Below are 24053 nucleotides of genomic sequence, written 5' to 3' on the forward strand. Positions count from 1 at the left end.
TTTCTTGAAACTGCATTGTTGGTTAAGGGCTTGTAAGTAAGCATTTCACTCTGTTGCAGTCGACGCATGTGACAAAGTGCATTCGGTAAAACCATCAAGTGCTATGATGAAACTTGCTCTCATGAGGACCGCCACATGAAAGGAAGACCCAGAGTCACTTCTGCTGCGGAGGTTAAGAGAGTTACCAGCCTCAGAAATTGCAGCCCAAATAAATGCTTCACAGATTTAAAGTAACAGGCACATATCAACATCAACTGTTCAGAGGAGACCATGAATTATTGTATACATTATTTTTTGTCTAACATTTATTTAACTAGGCAAGTCAGTTAACAACAAATGTTTATTTACAATGATGGCCTACCAAAAGGCCTCCTGTGGGGACGGGGGCTGGGATAAAAAAATAAATATAAATATAGGACAAAATCAGGCCTTCATGGTCGAATTGCTGCAAAGAAACCACTACTAAAGGACACCAATAAGAAGAAGAGACTTGCTTGGGCCAAGAAAAACATGAGCAATGTACATTCGACTTTTGGAAATCTGTCCCCGGTCTGATGAGTCCAAATTTGAGATTTTTGGATCCAACCACCGTGTCTTTGAGACGCAGAGTAGGTAAACGGATGATCTCCGCATGTGTGGTTCCCACTTCCCACCGTAAAGCATGGAGCATTGATTTGTTTAACAATTTTGGTTACTAAATTATTCCATATGTGTTATTTTATAGTTTTGATGTCTTCACTATTATTCTACAATGTAGAAAATAGTCAAAATAAAGAAAAACCCTTGAATGAGTAGGTGTCCAAACTTTTGACTGGTACTCAAATCAAATCAAATTTTACTGTATATATATTTGCGATTGCTCGATTAAAAAAATCTTGGTCGACCAACAACCTATCGACCGAACAATCGACCAGTTGACTAAATGGGGTCAGCCCTAGGAAGGTGTTTTCTAATTTGTACACTAAGTGTATACATGATCAATGGTGTGAACTGGTGCAGAACTGAACAGGAACTGTCCTCGTCATTACTGTTCTGTTGACTGGAGAAGCCTGTTCTATCATCAGTTGGTGTGGTAGGCAGTGTCTACTGAACCAGCAACGCCAATTGGTTAACTCGGTCTATATGGAACACGGTTACTCTAATAGGATTACTCTGAATGTTCAAATCAAATCAAATTTATTTATATAGCTCTTCGTACATCAGCTGATATCTCAAAGTGCTGTACAGAAACCCAGCCTAAAACCCCAAACAGCAAGCAATGCAGGTGTAGAAGCATGAATGTTCCCACATTTCTGACCAACACTCTGTTAACACCCTGAGAAAGATGGTACATTAAGATATTTTGCCAACCCACAGCCAATGCTCCACTTGCTCTCTTTTGCACCTGAGCATGCAGTAGACACTAGAGATAAGTATGTTATTCAGAATGGTTTGATCTGATTTGGCTCAAAGGATCTTTCGCCTCACATTTCTCAAGGCTTTTCGCATTGCTTAGTGGGTGGTTTCCATTAGGATCAATCAACAGATAATGTATGAATACCTCAAAGAGATGCAGTACCACAGCGCAGTACAGTAGTATTTTTGCTTATGTTGCAGTACCGCTGTGTTGACAACTTCCTGAGTAACTACAAACAGAGAGTGAGACTGAGAGCTTATGAAATTCCATGTAATGGAGAACTAACGAAATGAGAATGATTTCATAGCAGAAACGAAATTAAAGCTTAGATGTCAGCTGGTAAATTACTGTCACAGATGTATTGTACATGAGAGGTTCCAGCCTTAAATTCATGACAGCAGGGGGTGGGGTGCATTTAAAAGAAGAAAAAGTGCTCTTAATTTCCTTTCCCCGTCCAGATTGGCCAACTGTGGGAGTTAAAACCCAACCTCATAGACCTACTATCCCAGCCCAGGCTGAAGCACTGCCACGTGGCCAACACCATGCCCACTCTGTGCCAACACCCTGCCCACTCTGTGCCAACACCATGCCCACTCTGTGACAACACCATGCCCACTCTGTGCCAACACCATGCCCACTCTGTGCCAACACCCTGTCCACTCTGTGCCAACACTGCACCCACTTAGCCACACAAGCTCTGCCAACACGTTTATATGGAAGCCTATTGCCGACAATCACCCAAATAGCCATTCTTATAGTTTTGCATCCCAAATAGCACCCTATTACCTTAATAGTGCAATCATTTCGACCAGAGCCCTATGGAACCTGGTCCAAAGTAGTGCACTATATAGGCCGTATTACAAGAAACAGAGAAGCATTTGTGACGCAGGCATATACATTTCTTTCTCTTGTGTATAAAAGGAGTTATTCCCGGCGCCAACATTGGGTAATAAAGAAACTCTATGATGAATAAGGATGAGGAACTGGATAGGAACCCCCTGATGAAGTCTCGTTGCAGGTTCCTCTTTCATGTTTCCTCAATCACTAGATGATGGGTCAACCTCAGTCAAATCTCATTCATCTGGTTTATGACATGTACATGTGTGTCCTGAATAGGTCAGTGAGGTTCCCCCCTTTATGGTACAGTACACATGCCTATTCCCTCCTCTCCCTCTGAAACACCTGTCTCTCTCAATGCCCTAAATCAGTTTAGAGTTCAGATGGGCCAATCCACTTTGACCTGACACAACACTGGTGCAGCAGCAGCAGCAGCATAACAGCAGGCTAGTGAACCCACTGGGACTGTTCATTATACGCCTGTGGCTAGTAGCTAAAAGATATTGGCCTCAGAGCAGCCATATGTCCAGAGCCCAACAGTTGTCTCCCTCCATTATAATTAAAAGGACATCGCCATTGTCAACAAACCAAACCCCCAACAAGTGGAGTGGTGCTTATGTAAGCGTATGAACAGCATGGGGTCCGCCTGGAGCAGAGGAAGCAAACAGAACATCAAAGAGCTCCTCCTACTCTAGCACTACACTACACCATGCTCGGTCTGGGCACTGTTTAATGGGACTGACCAGCATGTCCACAACATTCACTAGATGAATTCCAAATTTCACCCTCTGCCCTGCAGAGAAGGAAGGCTGTACTGTAGATCAAGTGTATGGCTAGCTGCATGAATCATCCGTAAGCCGCATTAATATCAGAGATTTGGTCTGATGTTTTGCAAAACCTTTTATTTAAAAAAAAAATCTGACTTGAGTTACATTTGAGTTCACTAGCAAAAGCATTCTGAATGGGTCTCAACCCCTGATACAGAGGGAATTAAAGGTTCTTTGTGTCAGTGGCCATCTTGACTGGGTTGAGATTTGGCAAATTTGCATCCCAGCGACAGATGTTCCATAAAGGAGTGTCCAACGCAGCACGGTCAAGTGAAACAGACCATTGTCACCTTCCACCCAAGTCCATAATATGCCCATCTATGTGTGAAGCCTTTAGTTGGCCTGGTCCAGATGTCCTCCAGCGATTCTTTTTACTTTCACTGTTGAAAAGCGATATCCCAAGTATAAATACAGTAAAGTACACACACTAAAGAGTAAAAACATATTTTTGAGCAAAATAGTATTTTTTTAGACACAACTGCAACTTCAAGGAGTAGGGAGTTCAAGGAGTTGGTCTGATGAGAATCGGTGATGTCATCGGCATCCCCCTTGCTGAGGAACAATAGAGGATCAATAGAGAACAAACATTGCTCTTCTATCACACGTGCAATGATGTCCGAGGGGAAAAAACTGTAGTCGCTGTTTGCAGTAACTTCTTTGCTGTTGTAATATTGCAAACGGAAGTGGCCCTTTCACCATTAAGGATTACAGCTTTAAGTAAGGTTGAAAGGTGTTAAATTGGGTGAAAAGGAGACTGGAGTGCCACTTCAAGGCTTTTTCAGCTCCTCACAACATACCTGTCACACCGCTCAACAGGGGGAGCAGTAAGTCTACCCTTAACAATGAAGAAAAGGCAGCATTCATTGACTCTGGGGTCTCTGATTCCTGCGTAAATGCCTTTTCATATTGGCCAATAAAATCTGTGCAGAGTGACGCTCAGGTCAGCTCAACTCCACTTGTAATGAGCACATTGTGTTCAGTAAGGCAATATGGCCACCTGAAGCCTACAGCCCTCCCTCTCATACGTATAAACTAACAACCCAGAGTGTGACATGTCCCCATCAGTCAGAGGTCACACAATTATTGAGGGTTAACATTTGCCAAAGTGCAATTCGCGGGAAAACACCATTCTGAACAGCACACCTGGGATAACACCGTTGTAAACAGCACACCTGGGATAACACCATTGTAAACAGTGCACCTGGGATAACACCGTTGTAAACAGCACACCTGGGATAACACCGTTGTAAACAGTGCACCTGGGATAACACCGTTGTAAACAGTGCACCTGGGATAACACCGTTGTAAACAGCGCACCTGGGATAACACCGTTGTAAACAGTGCACCTGGGATAACACCGTTGTAAACAGCGCACCTGGGATAACACCGTTGTAAACAGTGCACCTGGGATAACACCGTTGTAAACAGTGCACCTGGGATAACACCGTTGTAAACAGTGCACCTGGGATAACACCATTGTAAACAGTGCACCTGGGATAACACCATTGTAAACAGCGCACCTGGGATAACACCATTGTAAACAGTGCACCTGGGATAACACTGTTGTAAACAGTGCACCTGGGATAACACTGTTGTAAACAGTGCACCTGGGATAACACCATTGTAAACAGCGCACCTGGGATAACACCGTTGTAAACAGCGCACCTGGGATAACACCGTTGTAAACAGCGCACCTGGGATAACACTGTTGTAAACAGCGCACCTGGGATAACACCATTGTAAACAGTGCACCTGGGATAACACCGTTGTAAACAGAGCACCTGGGATAACACCGTTGTAAACAGTGCACCTGGGATAACACCGTTGTAAACAGTGCACCTGGGATAACACCGTTGTAAACAGTGCACCTGGGATAACACCGTTGTAAACAGAGCACCTGGGATAACACCGTTGTAAACAGTGCACCTGGGATAACACCGTTGTAAACAGTGCACCTGGGATAACACCGTTGTAAACAGAGCACCTGGGATAACACCGTTGTAAACAGTGCACCTGGGATAACACCGTTGTAAACAGTGCACCTGGGATAACACCGTTGTAAACAGTGCACCTGGGATAACACCGTTGTAAACAGTGCACCTGGGATAACACCGTTGTAAACAGTGCACCTGGGATAACACCGTTGTAAACAGAGCACCTGGGATAACACCGTTGTAAACAGCGCACCTGGGATAACACCGTTGTAAACAGCACACCTGGGATAACACCGTTGTAAACAGCGCACCTGGGATAACACCGTTGTAAACAGCGCACCTGGGATAACACCGTTGTAAACAGTGCACCTGGGATAACACCGTTGTAAACAGTGCACCTGGGATAACACCGTTGTAAACAGTGCACCTGGGATAACACCGTTGTAAACAGCGCACCTGGGATAACACCGTTGTAAACAGCGCACCTGGGATAACACCGTTGTAAACAGCGCACCTGGGATAACACCGTTGTAAACAGCGCACCTGGGATAACACCGTTGTAAACAGCGCACCTGGGATAACACCGTTGTAAACAGCGCACCTGGGATAACACCGTTGTAAACAGCGCACCTGGGATAACACCGTTGTAAACAGCGCACCTGGGATAACACCGTTGTAAACAGCGCACCTGGGATAACACCGTTGTAAACAGCGCACCTGGGATAACACCGTTGTAAACAGTGCACCTGGGATAACACCGTTGTAAACAGTGCACCTGGGATAACACCGTTGTAAACAGTGCACCTGGGATAACACCGTTGTAAACAGTGCACCTGGGATAACACTGTTGTAAACAGAGCACCTGGGATAACACCGTTGTAAACAGTGCACCTGGGATAACACCGTTGTAAACAGTGCACCTGGGATAACACCGTTGTAAACAGCGCACCTGGGATAACACCGTTGTAAACAGTGCACCTGGGATAACACCGTTGTAAACAGTGCACCTGGGATAACACCGTTGTAAACAGTGCACCTGGGATAACACCGTTGTAAACAGTGCACCTGGGATAACACCGTTGTAAACAGTGCACCTGGGATAACACCGTTGTAAACAGTGCACCTGGGATAACACCGTTGTAAACAGTGCACCTGGGATAACACCGTTGTAAACAGTGCACCTGGGATAACACCGTTGTAAACAGCACACCTGGGATAACACCGTTGTAAACAGTGCACCTGGGATAACACCGTTGTAAACAGTGCACCTGGGATAACACCGTTGTAAACAGTGCACCTGGGATAACACCGTTGTAAACAGTGCACCTGGGATAACACCGTTGTAAACAGTGCACCTGGGATAACACCGTTGTAAACAGTGCACCTGGGATAACACCGTTGTAAACAGTGCACCTGATAGTGGTTCCCTGTTATAAACTTATAAAGAGGGGGAATCTAAAGATGCCACAACTAGCATAGGTTGCTAATATGACTAGGACTGTGCCTTTTGTGTGGCGAAGATATAGGCAAGTCTCTCTCCAGAATGGCTCAGCTGTCTCCCGCCAATTCTTGCGCATTCATTGTTTCATTATGTGAATTGTATGCCCTTTGATCTATTTAAAAAAAAAATCCCCATTACATATGCCACCTGTAGTAAATGTAGCGTTAATCCACGTAATTTGGTTACATTAATTTATGTTAATGCATGTATTAATTACAGTCATTTACCATTCTCAGAGTGGAAAAGTTGTTTGCAGAGTTCCCAACCTTGTCACATTCTGACCTTTATTTCCTTTGTTTTGTCTTTATTTAGTATGGTCAGGGCGTGAGTTGGGGTGGGCAGTCTATGTTTATTTTTCTATGTTTGGTTTCTGTTTCGGCCTAGTATGGTTCTCAATCAGAGGCAGGTGTCTTTAGTTGTCTCTGATTGAGAATCATGCTTAGGTAGCCTGGGTTTCACTGTTGGTTTGTGGGTGTTTGTTTCCATGTGTGTGTGTTTGTCGTTTCGGTTTCGTTCATGTTCACATTTATTGTTTTGTATTGTATAGTGTTCAGTTTATTTATTAAAGTAATCATCATGTAAAGACATAGTAATCAACACTTACCACGCTGCATCTTGGTCCGATCGTTACTCCTCTTCAGAGATCTGCAGTTACAAACCTGCTACACTTGTGAGAAACAAGTTTTGGTTTAACCATCATTTAGGAGATTTGTCATTTTTTTCATTGTCTTTTGTGTGGAGTGCTCCATGTGGGCAATGGACATGTGTCTGGTTTCTCTGTCCTGATAATGTTGAGGGAGCATGCTCACCTGAGCACATATAGAGTACCTGGCCTACTTTGCGGAAATGTACCAAAGTGTTTTTTTTTACATCCTTTGCGAATTATTGTATATAAAAACTAAAGTTCCTCACAGTATGCTATTTGAAAAATCTTTCCAACAAGCTCTTTTGGGTTCCATGTAGAACCCTCTGTGTAAAAGGTTTCATATGGAACTCAAAAGGGTTCTACCTGGAACCAAAAATGGTTCTTCAAAGGGTTCTCCTGTGGGAACAGCCGAAGAACCCTTTTAGGTTCTGGATAGCAATTTTTTTCTAAGAGTGTACTGCTGCATTGGTTTAAAGGCTATGAGTTCCATCTGCTCATTTCTTTAGCCGCCAATGGATCACTGTGTATCAATGTGTCCATATCGCAGAGGCTGGTGTTCTCGCATTTGTTGACTTTTAACTTTTAGATTTTATGATTAACCACATGACAATGATTTTGAGAAACAACAACTTTATTATTGAAATGTAACTGTCCCACGAAAATGCACATATGATTTGGCTGCTTTGAAGCAAGGTAAGACAGGTTTCCAACAGCAATGCTTACTGCCTCCAGCTCACAAAGTGGTGTGTGATGCGCTGATAGCCTATAGCCTGTACTTGAATGGTGAATGGGAAGCATGCTTAAATTACCAGCTGAGAAAATAAAAATAGTAGCTATTTTTAATCATGCACCAAAACAACCAGCTGAGGAGCTGCAGGAGAAATCCTGCTCAAAATAGTCTCTGTATGCTGTGCACGAGTGACAGTTGTGTTGGATAAATCAGATACACGATGACTAACAAAAACATACACAGGCCAATTTAATTCCACTAAATTATGCAAATTAACCTATAGTATGACGGCCAAATGTAAACTCAGCAAAAACAGAAACGCCCTTTCACTGGCAACTGTGTTTATTTTCAGCAAACTTAACATGTGTAAATATTTGTATGAACATAACAAGATTCAACAACTGAGACAACAAGTTCATTTTATGACTAACAGAAATGTAATAATGTGTCCCTGAACAAAGGGGGGATCAAAATCAAAAGTTACAGTCAGTATCTGGTGTGGCCACAAGCTGCATTAAGTACTGCAGTGCATCTCCTCCTCATGGACTGCACCAGATTGCCCGTTCTTGCTGTGAGATGTTACCTCACTCTTCCACCAAGGCACCTGCAAGTTCCTGGACATTTCTGGGGGGAATGGCCCTAGCCCTCACCCTCCGATCCAACAGGTCCCAGATGTGCTCAATGGGATTGAGATCCGGGCTCTTCACTGGCCATGGCAGAACACTGACATTCCTGTCTTGCAGGAAATCACGCACAGAACGAGCAGTATGGCTGGTGGTATTGTCATGCTGGAGGGTCATGTCAGGATGTGCCAGCAGGAAGGGTACCACATGAGAGAGGAGGTTGTCTTCCCTGTAATGCACAGCATTGAGATCGCCTGCAAGGACAACAAGCTCAGTCCGATGATGCTGTGACACACCGCCCCAGACCATGGCGGACCCACCACCTCCAAATCGATCCCACTCCAGAGTACAGGCCTCAGTGCAATGCTCATTCCTTCGACGATAAACGTGAATCCGACCATCACACCTGGTGAGACAAAACTACGACACGGCAGTGCCAGTCCTGTCTGGTCCAGAGACGGAGGGTTTGTACCCATAGACAACGTTGTTGCCGGTCATGTCTGGTGAGGACCTGCCTAAAAACAGTCCTACAAGCCCTCAGTCCAGGGATTGTGCGTTCCTGGTGTAACTTGGGCAGTTGTTGTTGCCATCCTGTACCTGTCCCGCAGGCGTGATGTTCGGATGTACCGATCCTGTGCAGATGTTGTTACACGTGGTCTGCCACTGCAAGGACGATCAGCTGTCCATCCTGTCTCCCTGTAGCGCTGACTTAGGCGTCTCACAGTACGGACATTGCAATTTATTGCCCTGGCCACATCTGCAGTCCTTATGCCTCCTTGCAGCATGCCTAAGGCACGTTCACGCAGATGAGCAGGGACCCTGGGCATCATTCTTTTGGTGTTTTTCAGAGTCAGTAGAAAGGCCTCTTTAGTGTCTTACGTTTTCATAACTGTGACCTTAATTGCCTACCGTCTGTAAGCTGTTAGTGTCTTAACGACCATTCCACAGGTGCGTGTTCATTCATTGCTTATGGTTCATTGAACAAGCATGGGAAACAGTGTTTAAACCCTCTACAATGAAGAACTGAGAAGTTATTTGGATTTTTACAAATTATCTTCGAAAGACAGGTCCTGAAAAAGGTATGTTTCTTTTTTTGCTGAGTTTATTTCCTTCGACTGGTATTTCCATTAATTAATAAAAAGCATTATTTGGCAATAGGATTTTATTTTTTGGGTCATTTTGCCCATTTTACACACACACACACACACACACACACGCACGCACGCACGCACGCACGCACGCACGCACGCACGCACGCACGCACGCACGCACACACACACACACACACACACACACACACACACACACAAAGATGAGGGGGCTGCTCCTCATCACAGTCAGCATCTAAGTGCAGCAACAGAGACCGTTCCTAAACTCTAAACCATGTTAGCTTCAAACAAATAAACAGACAAATCCAGAGAAAACAGAGACACACAGCATAAATAACCAAGTTCCCTTGGAGCCTAACACACATGCCCTGCACATGTGTGCGTGTTTGTGTGTATGTGTGTATGTGTATATGCGTGTGTGTGTATGCGTGTGCATGTGTGTGTGTATATGCGTGTGTGTGTATGCGTGTGCATGTGTATGTGTATATGCGTGTGTGTGTGTGTGTGTGCTCCTCCAGCAGACCTGCCTCCACCAAATAAGATGGATAGACTGAGGAAAAGTAAAGAGGTTGAATGAGTCAGAGATCATTAAGCTGCCTCTGCTAAACTCCTCTCCTTCTCCCTCTTTCTTCTCTTTCCTCCACAGAGAGAGAGAGAGACAGAGAGAGAGAGACAGAGAGAGAGAGAGACAGAGAGAGAGAGAAAGACAGAGAGAGAGAGACAGAGAGAGAGAGAGACAGAGAGAGAGAGACAGAGAGAGAGAGACAGAGAGAGAGAGACAGAGAGAGAGAGAGAGACAGAGAGAGAGAGACAGAGAGAGAGAGAGACAGAGAGAGAGAGACAGAGAGAGAGACAGAGAGAGAGAGACAGAGAGAGAGAGACAGAGAGAGAGAGAGAGAGAGAGAGAGAGACAGAGAGAGAGAGACAGAGAGAGAGAGACAGAGAGAGAGAGACAGAGAGAGAGAGAGACACAGAGAGAGAGAGAGAGACAGAGAGAGAGAGACAGAGAGAGAGAGAGAGAGAGAGAGAGAGAACAGAGAGAGAGAGACAGAGAGAGAGAGACAGAGAGAGAGAGACAGAGAGAGAGAGACAGAGAGAGAGAGACAGAGAGAGAGAGAGACAGAGAGAGAGAGAGACAGAGAGAGAGAGAGAAACAGAGAGAGAGAGAGACAGAGAGAGAGAGACAGAGAGAGAGAGAGAAACAGAGAGAGAGAGACAGAGAGAGAGAGACAGAGAGAGAGAGAGACAGAGAGAGAGAGAGACAGAGAGAGAGACAGAGAGAGAGAAAGAGAGAGAGAGACAGAGAGAGAGAGAGAGAGACAGAGAGAGAGAGACAGAGAGAGAGACAGAGAGAGAGAGACAGAGAGAGAGAGACAGAGAGAGAGAGACAGAGAGAGAGAGAGACAGAGAGAGAGACAGACAGAGAGAGAGAGACAGAGAGAGAGAGACAGAGAGAGAGAGAGAAACAGAGAGAGAGAGAGAACAGAGAGAGAGACAGAGAGAGAGAGAGAGACAGAGAGAGAGAGAGACAGAGAGAGAGAGACAGAGAGAGAGAGAGACAGAGAGAGAGAGAGAGAGACAGAGAGAGAGAGAGAGAGACAGAGAGAGAGACAGAGAGAGAGAGAGAGAGAGAGAGAGAGAGAGAGAGAGAGAGAGAGAGAGAGAGAGACAGAGAGAGAGAGAGACAGAGAGAGAGACAGAGAGAGAGAAACAGAGAGAGAGAAACAGAGAGAGAGAGACAGAGAGAGAGAGAGACAGAGAGAGAGAAACAGAGAGAGAGAAACAGAGAGAGAGACAGAGAGAGAGAGACAGAGAGAGAGAGAGACAGAGAGAGAGAGAAACAGAGAGAGAGAGACAGAGTGACGTCTCATGTTTCTTTAACACCGCTGCACCTCGACAGAGCGATGCAACTAGGAGATAAGCTTTAAACGTCAGCATACCGACGTCATTGTAAATAAGAATTTGTTCTTAACTGACTTGTCTAGTTAAATAGAGGTTCAAAATGAAAAATGTGGATGTATAATGTCAACAGATGAGCCAACATAATGGAGCACAGCTAAAATAGGTTAGCAGTTACCACCACAGCCCAGCCTGCTGTGTCTCAAGCTAATCTGATTTAGTCAACCACAGTGAAACAACAACCATTTGAGGGTTACTCTGACAATTCAGAAACATTGTTCCAAGCTCACACCACAGCTATTTATTGAGGGTGAAATAAAGGGGTGTGAGAAAGTAACTAATTAAAACAGATCATTGATACTCATCGTTAAGAGCCTAAAGACATAGTGATGCAATTATGAAAAACCAAGCATACTGAAGAACAGTGTTCAGTTAGGTTCGTCATTAGCTGACAAGGTACAAATCTGTCGTTCTGCCCCTGAACAAGGCAGTTAACCAACTGTTCCTAGGCCGACATTGAAAATAAGAATTTGGTCTTAACTGACTTATCTAGTTAAATAAAGGTAAAATTGAAAATTAAAAATGAGACCATGAAAAAGACACAAGGAAAGAAAACAGGGGAGGTCTTCGCATGGAACAACCTCACTGGAATGACTGACTCATTTTCAGCTCTCACTAACCATCACATACACACCATCTATCGTTCCACTGACAGTGTGCCAGTGAGAGTGACTTTGGAGCTCTCTACGTTCAGCCACAGCAGCCATGATGTCACCACTGCAGAGCTGCTGATGACTCCAGCATGTCATGACTCACCAGGCAGACAGGCACCACTACTTCATACACACCATCTGTTTCCCAAATGACACCCTATTCCCTACATAGTGCACACATTTTGACCACTATGTAGGGAATAAGGTGCTATTTGGGACGTAGACACTCTCCAGAGCCTGGGTCACAGGGTTGGCCCGCCATGTTGCCTTGTTTCTCTCCATACATTCAACACAGACCACAAGTGTTACAGTCACATCCACACAGAACTCTCTCTGCTTCATCGACTCCATTACAAACCATCTGCCATGGCTCAAGAAGATCATGGTTACTGTAAATGTATGAGAGAGAGCATACATACAGTATGTAACAGAACAGAGGTATACAGCTGTGCATCTGCCTGCATGATGTATGCAACTGCTATGCCTGTTGAATACTCAGCTGGCTCCATGGAAGCTTCAAGCTGGTTCTTGGAAGATGAAACCCTTGTGCATCAACCGGTTTCCACTCTGCCAAGTGGAAACTGGTTGCCCCCAAAAAAGCTTCATTTCTATTTATAGCCTGTTGTATTGTTACTTCGGACTGGCCGGCGGGGTTCCTACCACAATCCATCCCCTTTGTCTGCCTGCTTGCCTATGCTGCACTCCTCAGTCTTCACACAGGAAGAAGAAACTGCAGAGTGCAGGTTTTTTGACAGGGCCAAAGCATGGCTCGAGCGCTATGCTGATTGCTCTATGCTGACTTTCACAGAAACAAGTGAGCTCACTGCAAAGCAGAAGAAAGCCACTTCGTTGTGGTCACTATTTAGTGCACTATCAAAAGTAGTGAACACTATAGGATGCCAATTGGGATGCAACCATAGACTTGCCTCAGGAGGAGAGAACAGAGTGCTGTTAGATGTTGATAAGTAATTTAGCATCGAAGTCACTGTCTGGTCCTCCGTGACAGGAACCGCCCAGCATGCAAAGACAATGATTATGATCAAATAGAAAACATGTCACTAGTGAAGAAGAAACAGAAAGACAGTGAGAAAGATGGATGGATAACTGCTCAGAACAGTTACATGTACAGTTGAAGTCGGAAGTTTACATACACCTTAGCCAAAAACTCAGTTTTTCACAATTCCTGACATTTAATCCGAATAAAAATTCCCTGTTTTAGGTCAGTTAGGATCACCACTTTATTTTAAGAATGTGAAATGTCAGAATAATAGTAGAGAGAATGATTTATTTCAGCTTTCATCACATTCCCAGTGGGTCAGAAGATTACATACACTCAATTAGTATTTGGTAGCATTGCCTTTAAATTGTTTAACTTGGGTCAAATGTTTCATGTAGCCTTCCACAAGCTTCCCACAATAAGTTGGGTGAATTTTATCCCATTCCTCCTGACAGAGCTGGTGTAACTGAGTCAGGTTTCTAGGCCTCCTTGTTAGCACACGCTTTTTCAGTTCTGCCCACAAATTTTCTATAGAATTGAGGCCTGGGCTTTGTGATGGCTACTCCAATACCTTGACTTTGTTCTCCTTAAGCCATTTTGCCACAACTTTTGAAGTATGCTTGGGGTCATTGTCCATTTGGAAGACCCATTTGCAACCAAGCTTTAACTTCCTGACTGATGTCTTGAGATGTTCCTTCAATATATCCACATCATTTTCCTCCCTCATGATGCCATCAGAACAGAGGACATTCCTCCAAAAAGTATGATCTTTGTCCCCATGTGTAGTTGCAAACCAAGTCTGGCTTTTTTTATGGCGGTTTTGGAGCAATGGCTTCTTCCTTGCTGAGCGGTCTTTCAGGTTATGTCGATATAGGACTCGTTTTATTGTGGATATAGATACTTTTGTACCTGTTTCCTCCAGCATCTTCACAAGGTCCTTTGCTGTTGTCTGGGATTGATTTGCACTTTTCGCACCAAAGTGTGTTCATCAATAGGAGACAGAACGTGTCTCCTTCCTGAGCGGTATGATGCCTGCGTGGTCACATGGTGTTTATACTTGAATACTATTGTTTGTACAGGAACGTTGTACCTTCAGGCATTTGGAAATTGCTCCCAAGGATGAACCAGACTTGTGGAGGTCTACAATTCTTTTTCTGAGGTCTTGGATGATTTCCTTTGATTTTCCCATGATGTCAAGCAAAAAGGCACTGATTTGAAAGTTAGGCCTTGAAATACATCCACAGGTACACCTCCAATTGACTCAAATGATGTCAATTAGCCTATCAGAAACTTCTAAAGCCATGACATAATTTTCTGGAATTTTCCAAGCTTTCCAAGGCACAGTCAACTTACTGTATGTACATTTCTGACCCACTGGAATTGTGATACAGTAAATTATCAGTGAAATAATCACAATCTCATAATGTCCTAACCGACTTGCCAAAAATATAGTTTGTTAACAAGACATTTTTGGAGTGGTTGAAAAATGAGTTTTAATGACTCCAACCTAAATGTATGTAAACTTCCAACTTCAACTGTATAAAGACAGTAAGAACACATATATGTGCACTCTGTGACACCAGATCAACCTACTGGGTGACTTTCTGGGCTGACCTGCACAGAGCTTTAGCTTGCAGCATGGAGAAAGGGAGAGAGAGAGGGACAGAGAGAGAAAGTGAGGAGAGGACTGTGGGAGGGAGAGCGAGAGTAGAGAGCGAGAGCGACAGAGAGATCCCATTAAGTCAAGCCAAAACATCCTATGCCTTTTTCACCCCACACAGCCCAGACAGTGAGAGAGTGACACAATTAGGACACTACTGAATATTCTCTTCCTGACTTGGTCACCTGAGATTTGAGCTATTGTAGGGGCACTAGGGCCCTGCTGCCTAGCTGGGAGACACTTATTGTACAGGAGAAACAACAAACACACAGTTGCTATGAGTGCTCTTTGTAACATCCTACTTGTAGAGGTAGAAAAGAAAGACAGTGTAGCTGTGGACAGCAGGAGTGCCTGTAGCACAAACTACAGACCAGCGGTGGCCAGCTATTGTGTGTGTGTGTGTGTGTGTGTGTGTGTGTGTGTGTGTGTGTGTGTGTGTGTGTGTGTGTGTGTGTGTGTGTGTGTGTGTGTGTGTGTGTGTGTGTGTGTGTGTGTGTGTGTGTGTGTGTGTGTGTGTGTGTGTGAGCCCCGTCTGCTGTGTGAGCTGTAATTATTGTGGCAGGCAGCGCTGAGGTACGTACCTCTGGTTTCAGTGTATCAGGATCTTTATTTGCTCCACATTGCTTTGTGTACTGCGAAAACAGAGGCCCTGTGGGGAGAAAAAAAAACATTTAATTATTCATTTATAGTGTTCAATAAAACATGACTATCAACTGTGTGTGCCAGCCAATTTTCATTTACTGTGAGCGTCACTCCAAAAATGGGTCTTGCAATTTCATTTTCCGCCCCGGCCCCAGACCTGGCCCTCAGAGCTAATGCCTTGGGAAGTTGTGACAGGCTGTGCTCTGTTGAACCATGACCTCAATATCTGTCCATTGGTAAACAACAGGTTGCAGCGTGGGACACAATCTAGGTGCCAGGCTTAATAAAAAAAATCTGTCTGTATGATGGCCTCATTTCTCTCTGTATATTTCCTGTACCAGGTAAGTGGATTTGGGGGGCTTAATTCATTCAATGTTCTGAGCTGAAATAGTATTACCTAAAATAGCTTGAATGACAGTGTTTTTCATCAAGTATCCTTCAATCAAGAGCCTCATACAGGTGTTACAGAGCTTTGCATCCTGATACTTGGAATAACTACAGACGATATGCATGAGGCAAAGTGTGCTTTAAGCAATTATTAACCTATTTACTGAGTGACTTACAACAACTTAAGTATCTAGTGGAGTCATCGTGCCCATAGCGACAGGGGTTAGCTACATGGTAAGTTGACTAAATGTACTTTATCTACGACAGAATCCGATTTTCCACAGACAAATCTGTTATAACTCATTGCACACAAAGTCGACTTCTGAGCAGAGCTGTTCATCAAATGCATGTATTTCTATCTGAATCTGTTAACTGTTTTTGACTTTGTTGTAACCCGTATAAGAATAAGCATGAGATAATATTTAGTCTTCTAATTTGGTCTTGTGTGTAATTCTCCAGTTTGTATAGTCTAAGTATTCTGGCAGTCAAATCAAATCGTACTTGTCACATGCTTGGTAAACAACCGCTGTAGACTAACAGTGAAATGCTCACAGGCCCTTCCCAACAATGCAGAGAGAAACAATAGAAATAATAGAAAAATAATATCACAGGGAATAAAAACACAATGAGTAAGATTCACTTGGATATAGTATACACGGGGTCCCAGTACCCAGTCTATATGCAGGGGTACGAGGCAACTGAGGCTGTCATTATGTAGCTTGCACATACAAATTGACTTGAATCGCACCCCCCATTTTGTACTACAAATACTGTAGACACAGGGTTTTTCTAATGAAAACTCACATTCAAACTAAATAGAATATATCTTGATTTAGATACTGAGGCCAGAGGAAATGGTGGGTAAGATATATGAGAGGCAGTTTCAGTAGTTGATTACCTGTCTCTGACTGAGGCTGGTCAGACAGATAGACAGAAAACAGAGAATGGGCCAGTAGAGACAAGCAATAATCAGGTTTGACATTCTCCCTCCTTCAGGCTTTCCTTGACCCATTGTTCTCTACTGTTGTTCTGGATGATGCATGACATCACATATTGGAGCCATCCTGTTATAGTGTAGAAATCGCAGGCAGATGGCTGAGATAGCTATTAATAGGCTGGTATACAATATAAAGGATAAAATGGCATGCAAATGTAAAAGGATATAACTTTGGCAAAACCTGCAAACAATTAAAAGTCTCATTTTGAGACAAAGGGACAAAAAAAATCAAGTACCCTCATTCAGAAGTATTTTCCTCTGCCAGACACCACTCTAAAAATGACTTTTTTTTTCAAATTGAGAGGTATGCTGAGCTATCCTATTTTGGGCGTATATCTGGATGAAACTGAGAGCGAGTCCCAAAAATACACGGCTCTATGTGTGGAAGTAAAACGTGATTTTCAGCACCCGACACCAGCAGAAGGTTGTCATTTAGCCATTCCTCATGTCTGTGTCCACTCTGTGGTCTCTCTCTCTCTTTCTCTCTCTCTCCATTCTACCCTTCCTTCCTCCCTCTGTCTTTTGCTTCGTCTCTGTCTGTCTGGGCACTGGGCAGCCATGGCGACGAGCTCCCAGCAGGCCATGCTCTCTGAGTGAGTGAAGCTGCAGTCCAGGGACCAGGGACAGAGCAGAGCTGGCTCTCTTTTCATCCCCAGCCCCTCCAATAAAACATAATGGCACTGGGGCTGAGGCCTGCGGGGGGAGTCATTCAGCCACACACAGATCACATGACTGCCATGGCACAACGAGCTCAGTCATTCTTACTGTCGCTCTTTACTGGGCCAGATGAGTGGAGAGCAGAGCACAAAGCTAGGGCTGATAGACTGGCTCCCCAGAGGGGGAGTAGCTCTCCATGCACTAAGCGGGGGCACGCCATATGCCGCCTGAGGGACAGTAGCCACAGCCCTGGCCGATCTCATACTCCTACATCTACCATCTCTAACGCACACCAAGTTAATTTCAGGGCTTACCTCTAAAGGCCAAGGGACTAGTCACAATGCCATTTCAATAGCAGCAGTATCTAACGTAAACCCTGTGCAATAATTGCATGTCTTGCATAGACATAATAATCACACAGCAGTATCTCAGATATGGTATTGGCACTAAACACGAGAAAAGACCACCACTCCTCAGCCAGTCCCCATTACACAGACAGGGCTTTGGTTGACAGGTCAGGGTTGTATATGAGCAGACAGTCTTCACACAGAGGCTCTCTGGAGGTGTCCCAAATGGCTCCCTATTCCTTAAATAGTGCACTACTTTTGACCAGAGCCATTGGGGCAGTAGTGCACTATATAGGGAATGTGGTGCCATTTGGGACTCAGTATCTGACTGACAGAGCCAGGGTGGATTAACATGGACAAACATCCTCCCTGTAAATATCTGCTCTGGCTCCATGGATGATGTGTATGGGCAGGATGCCTCAAATGTACAGTGCAGGAGTTCACCAACATAGTGGAGGCAATGGATAACAATGAATGAAAGGTTAGAGTTGAATGGCATTTTGGATGAAGACTCACTGTATCCTACTACAATGAGACTTCACATTAACCTAGACCAGGGGACCTTTGCAAATGTCAACACTGAATACACAACACAATTATGAGAAAATTAGATTCCTTCAAAATAACTTGCAGAGGAAGCATGTGTGAAATAAACCCCTATTACATAGAGCTCTGTTGCTGCTCTCCCACTACACTAATTAAAGAGAAATACATTAACATTAACAATGGCCCCTTTGATGTTTATCAGGGCTTCCTAAAAGGTAAATCTCTATAATTCGGTCAATATTGCTTTATCCCCTGGCAATGAGGGGGAATTTGAATGGGGCATACTGAGGAACTAGGCCTGGTGTGCAAGCGAGGAGGCCTTCGTGATTCCAGGATGAGCAAACATCCCCCTTTTCAGCCCCCCAGCCAGCAGCAGCTGCATCAGCATAGCAGAAAAATGACACTGTAGAGAGGCAACAGAGAGGAGCAGGGAGCATGGCTGGCAGACAGGCACCACTCAGAATCAACTTTATTAGCCAAATACATTTGCATGCACAGGAATTTGACTCTGTGAAGTGGTGCTGCCACAATAAACAGGATATACAGACAACATATGTAGACTCAGAGTTTACACTCAGAGACACAGTATAACTGCTACCTGTTATACCATTTTACTCTTCTACTGTAAACCAGTATACTGTACAGTATTATTGGAGTGATACAGTATGGAGGGCAGACAGGCACTGCTAAGACACTGTATAACTGACTGCAATGCAGCTGTCTGCCATACAGTTCTGCTGTACTACTACTGTATATCACAACGTATGTTGAAATGGGTGAGTATTGCTTCATATTACTGCAGTCCAATGGGTAGGCATAAAAGGCTATCTGCTTATATCACAATCGTACCCGGTTAACTAGCCTATATCTTGGTTTAAAATCTGCTTAAATGTGGCATGAACAACATTCTCACTGAAATTGATAAATGCATAATGTCTTCTTTGTAATGCGATGTACCATTGCTTTTTATTACAGCAGCAGTAGTTGCTTAGAGCACAGGGAAATATTTTGACAGAAAAGAACAGAGGCGTTGTGACACAAATGTATAATGTATGACATCAAACACAGATAAAGATGTATAAAATCTCCCGGGACACAATCATACAGCAAACAAACAGACCACTTTTGTTTTCCTCGGAAAATGCAGACACTTGACATTAGGGCAACATATCATTAATAAATGAGCAAACATACTGTTCTGTAAAATCTTTTCATTCTCCTATTGGGGAGAGCACCAGCACATGATTCATACTTCATTTTGGCGAGGGAAATGCATTAAACTACTCAAATGTTCACCACTTGTCAGTGTTTAAAGGCAGACTCGGCGAAATGATGTTGCAACGAGCAGCACTGAAGACATTGAGACGAGCGAGACGCAACGCTTCGCTCTCACATTCGCAGACAGTAATCTGCGCATGTGCACGGATTCGCTTCAGGCTTTAACAGCGTGGTAGCCACGGGACCAAAACAGCCGAGATGTTGAGCCTCGCGCTTCAACACTCCAATTTCTTACGCAAATTGAACCACTGTACTGTGTACTTCCTGCATCTATGCCATATCGCTGAGTCTACCTTTAAAGTTATGAAAAAACATTGAGTCCTCCTCGAGTCATACATATCACAACGTACGCAATCACCACGTTATACTGATCTTATTTCATATGCAAAATCTTTGGGGATCGATGGAGGGAGTGACCGAGAGAGAAAACGACCTGCCATTCAACAAAGAATGAAGCGTAACAATATAGTACAGTATCCTTGAAAATCCACGTTCGGCATCGCCGACCTTCTAGCTGCTGCCGAACCTACTGCTGGCAAATGCCCTTCACTCATCAACCCCGGACTTGTCTCGTCATCATTACACTCACCTGGTTCCAATCCCCACTCTATCACTGTATATATACTCTCTCTGCCATTTGTTTTTTTGTCGGTCATTGTACATGTTACTTGTTTTCTCCTACGATTTCATGAGTACTTTATATTTCGCACTTTGGGTTCGCCCTGTGCCTTTATGTTTATGTAGATATATTTTGAGCAAAACAGCGTTTGGGTTTCGTACCGCTTTGTTCCATTGTGCTTAAATAAATCCAGTAGTTCTAAACCTGCGACTGCCTACTCCTCTTTACACCTGTGACACCTAGTGTCTGCAGGTTTATGTTTTTTCCTTTCAATTAAGACCTATACAACCAGTGGAGGGGAGCTCTTTCCTAATTAGTGACCTTCATTCATCAATCAAGTACAAGGGATGAGCGAAAACATGCAGACACTGCCCTCCGTGGAATGAGTTTGACACGTGACCTAGATCATAGTATGGAGATTTAGCATGTTCTGCAGACAGCAGCATATGGCGGACATCTGTAAGAGAACTCTACTATTGCTGCCTCAGTACGTGTGCATTGGTAAGAATATGTGGGTTGGTAGAATCCATGTACTTATTTAGCAATGTAGTTTTAAATATGGTCTTGTCTGTTTGCACAGAAGAGTGCAATTACACTGCAAAGCTCCTGAATACTGGCCTTTATTGAAGATCAACGGTACATTGGTGTTCCGAGATTAAATGTAGGAGAAGCCCTGCTTCTGTGCTGATCCTCTCAACCACGCACACACAGGTAGAAGTGATGTGTGTGTTGATAAGGAGAGTGTGTGATACAATCTGCCTCTGGATCTGGGGACTTGATGTTAGACAAACAGTTGCAGCTAATTGAATTCCTTTGAAGGAATATTCCCAAGATGGCCATCTCTATAGGCCTGAGGCAACCTTGTTTTGACAGGCTTTCATGCAAGCATATTAGTTTCACACATCATTTAATCCCATGATATTGCTGCAACAATGGCCAAGCGGCGGTGATTTTGGGGTGGAGTCTACGAGATTTATAAAAGTGAACACACAGGCCTTTCACTTTCATAGCACTAAAGTGAAAATGCTACAGCACAAACACAAAGATGCTTGGGGGATTCACCTGGAGGGAAAATATGATTGCTTAGCTTCACATGTCAACATAAACTCAGCAAAAAAAGAAATGTCTCATTTTCAGGACCCTAATTCATAAAAATCCAAATAACTTCACAGATCTTCATTGTAAAGGGTTTAAAACACTGTTTCCCATGCTTGTTCAATGAACCATAAACAATGAATGAACATGCACCTGTGGAATTGTCGTTAATACACTAACAGCTTACAGATGGTAGGCAATTAAGGTCACAGTTATGAAAACTTAGGACACTAAAAAGGCCTTTCTACTGACTCTGAAAAACACCAAAAGAATGATGAGCAGGGACCCTGGGCATCATTCTTTTGGTGTTTTTCAGAGTCAGTAGAAAGTCCTTTTTAGTGTCCTAAGTTTTCATAACTGCGTGAACGTGCCTTAGGCATGATGCAAGGAGGCATGAGGACTGCAGATGTGGCCAGGGCAATAAATTGCAATGTCCGTACTGTGAGACGCCTAAGACAGCGCTACAGGGAGACAGGATGGACAGCTGATCGTCCTCGCAGTGGCAGACCACATGTAACAACACCTGCACAGGAAGGGTACATCTGAACATCACACCTGTGGGACAGGTACAGGATGGCAACAACAACTGCCCGAGTTACACCAGGAACGCACAATCCCTCCATCAGTGCTCAGACTGTCCGCAATAGGCTGAGAGAGGCTGGATTGAGGGCTTGTAGGCCTGTTGTAAGGCAGGTCCTCACCAATAACATCGCCTATAGGCACAAACCCACCGTCGCTGGACCAGACAGGACTGGAAAAAAGTGATATTCACTGACGAGTGGCGGTTTTGTCTCACCAGGGGTGATGGTCGGATTTGCGTTTATCGTCAAAGGAATGAGCGTTGCATCCCTGTGGGATCGACTTGGAGATGGAGGGTCCGCCATGGTCTGGGGCGGTGTGTCACAGCATCATCGGACTGAGCTTGTTGTTCTTGCAGGCAATCTCAATACTGTGCGTTACAGGGAAGACATCCTCCTCCCTCATGTGGTACCCTTCCTACAGGCTCATCCTTACATGACCCTCCAGCATGACAATGCCACCAGCGATACTGCTCGTTCTGTGCGTGATTTCCTGCAAGACAGGAATGTCAGTGTTCTGCCATGGCCAGCGAAGAGCCCGGATTTCAATCCCATTGAGCACATCTGGGATCTGTTGGATCAGAACTGGCAGGTGCCTTGGTGGAAGAGTGGGGTAACATCTCATAGCAAGAACTGGTACATCTGGTGCAGTCCATGAGGAGGAGATGCACTGCAGTACTTAATGCAGCTGGTGGCCTCACCAGATACTGACTGTAACTTTTGATTTTGACCCCCCAGGGACACATTATTCAATTCCTGTTAGTCACATGTGTGTGGAACTTGTTCAGTTTATGTCTCAGTTGTTGTTGTCTTGTTATGTTCATACAAGTATTTACACATGTTAAGTTTGCTGAAAATAAACTCAGTTGACAGTGAGAGGACAATTATTTTTTTGCTGAGTTTACATCCCTCGTGGCACTGTCATACTTTGCATTAATCCATGGGTAAACATTTACTCATCTGTGAAAGGCAGTTAATTTGAGTCTGTCAGTGTTAACCACACAAACTGAACAAAAACAGTCAAATACACACAGAGATACGTTTCATTTCTCCACAATATATTTGTGACAAAGGGCATCGTTGTTGTGTGTGACTATGGAGCATTGGGCTGATGCTGAGCACAGAGCGGCTGCTGAGCTCTGAGGCTAGGAGGACGACGACTCACGCGCGAGCCCCACATCTGACTGATAGTGGGCTCAGAACAGGAGCTATGTGATTACATCAGCACTAAACACAACACACTCCTGGTCATGGAGAGTTCAAAATGGCTTCTGATGTCAGAGAAGAGGGTGAGGGGACAGGGGATGTCACACAGAAGAGTGTAACTACAGTGGCCCCACTTAACCAGATTGTCAAACTGGAGCACAAAGTAGCTTGAGTGTACTATACACATCCAACAAGTCTACATCCAACCAACCCTCAAAATGCCTATACAAAGTCCTGGATTGATTAAGCCCACAAATGTGGTGATGTTTGGGGAGAGATATGAACCAAAGCATACCAGTTCAAATGAAAGCACCTGATGGACAAAAGCCAGTCCAAAGTTCCTACTGTATAGTATGATATACTGCATTTCAGAGCAGTTTTGTCTCTCTGTAGTGTGACAGCAGAGAGTAGCAGCATGCCATGCTGTCACAGGATCAACAGTGAGCAGCAACATGGGTGTTTGGCAGCTCTCTCTTCAGCAGAGGAATGTAACTGATTGGGAGGAAGAGCACAGTACTGTCTTTCTGACTGGGCTGTGGTGAATTGTGTTGAATTGCACAGAAAAAAATACTTTCCATAGCTCTTCAATATCAGGTTAAATGACCTAAATTACGCAACATTTCTTGAAATCAATGGCGGACATTATTTGAGCTGAAGCGAGAGAAAATAAACTCAGACTTCAGAATGAAATGTTGCCTATTTACATCTCATATGTTGGCTATTTTATCTTGACACATTAATAAATACATGTTGTGTTAATTTTGGCATGATGCCTACGTACTGTAGATAGCAAGCCCGTAATAAGTCAATAGGGCTAACTGGCTAGCTA

The 24053-nt window shown here is 44.1% G+C and overlaps 2 protein-coding genes across 3 annotated transcripts in view; one reads left to right on the forward strand and one right to left on the reverse strand.

Annotated features, from left to right (window-relative positions):
* Window positions 1–24053, reverse strand: part of LOC118398743 (tyrosine-protein kinase Fyn) — an 81391-nt gene that overhangs the window by 52743 nt on the left and 4595 nt on the right. For both annotated transcript variants that reach the window (XM_052471116.1, XM_052471118.1), the window contains exon 2: window positions 15454–15521. The gene's annotated coding sequence lies outside the window, so the exon portion shown is untranslated. The remainder of the gene's footprint in view (window positions 1–15453; window positions 15522–24053) is intronic.
* On the forward strand, window positions 1588–15395 carry LOC127909063 (RNA-binding protein 25-like). Its single transcript, XM_052468956.1, has 3 exons — window positions 1588–1638; window positions 1855–1993; window positions 10197–15395. Exons 1-3 carry the CDS (start codon window positions 1588–1590, stop codon window positions 11522–11524), a joined length of 1518 nt encoding a protein of 505 aa, XP_052324916.1. The 3' UTR covers window positions 11525–15395.

Source organism: Oncorhynchus keta, chromosome 19 (genome assembly GCF_023373465.1).
Source record: "Oncorhynchus keta strain PuntledgeMale-10-30-2019 chromosome 19, Oket_V2, whole genome shotgun sequence".
Taxonomy (NCBI): domain Eukaryota; kingdom Metazoa; phylum Chordata; class Actinopteri; order Salmoniformes; family Salmonidae; genus Oncorhynchus; species Oncorhynchus keta.

Bases quoted from the DNA above. Each gene is read 5' to 3' on its own strand.
- LOC127909063 (XM_052468956.1), top strand. From the start codon at position 1,588: ATGTTGCAGTACCGCTGTGTTGACAACTTCCTGAGTAACTACAAACAG. The intron at 1,639-1,854 runs GTGAGACTGAGA...TTCCCCGTCCAG, and splicing joins TGAGTAACTACAAACAGAGA to ATTGGCCAACTGTGGGAGTT. The intron at 1,994-10,196 runs GTGACAACACCA...GAGATCATTAAG, and splicing joins GCCAACACCATGCCCACTCT to CTGCCTCTGCTAAACTCCTC.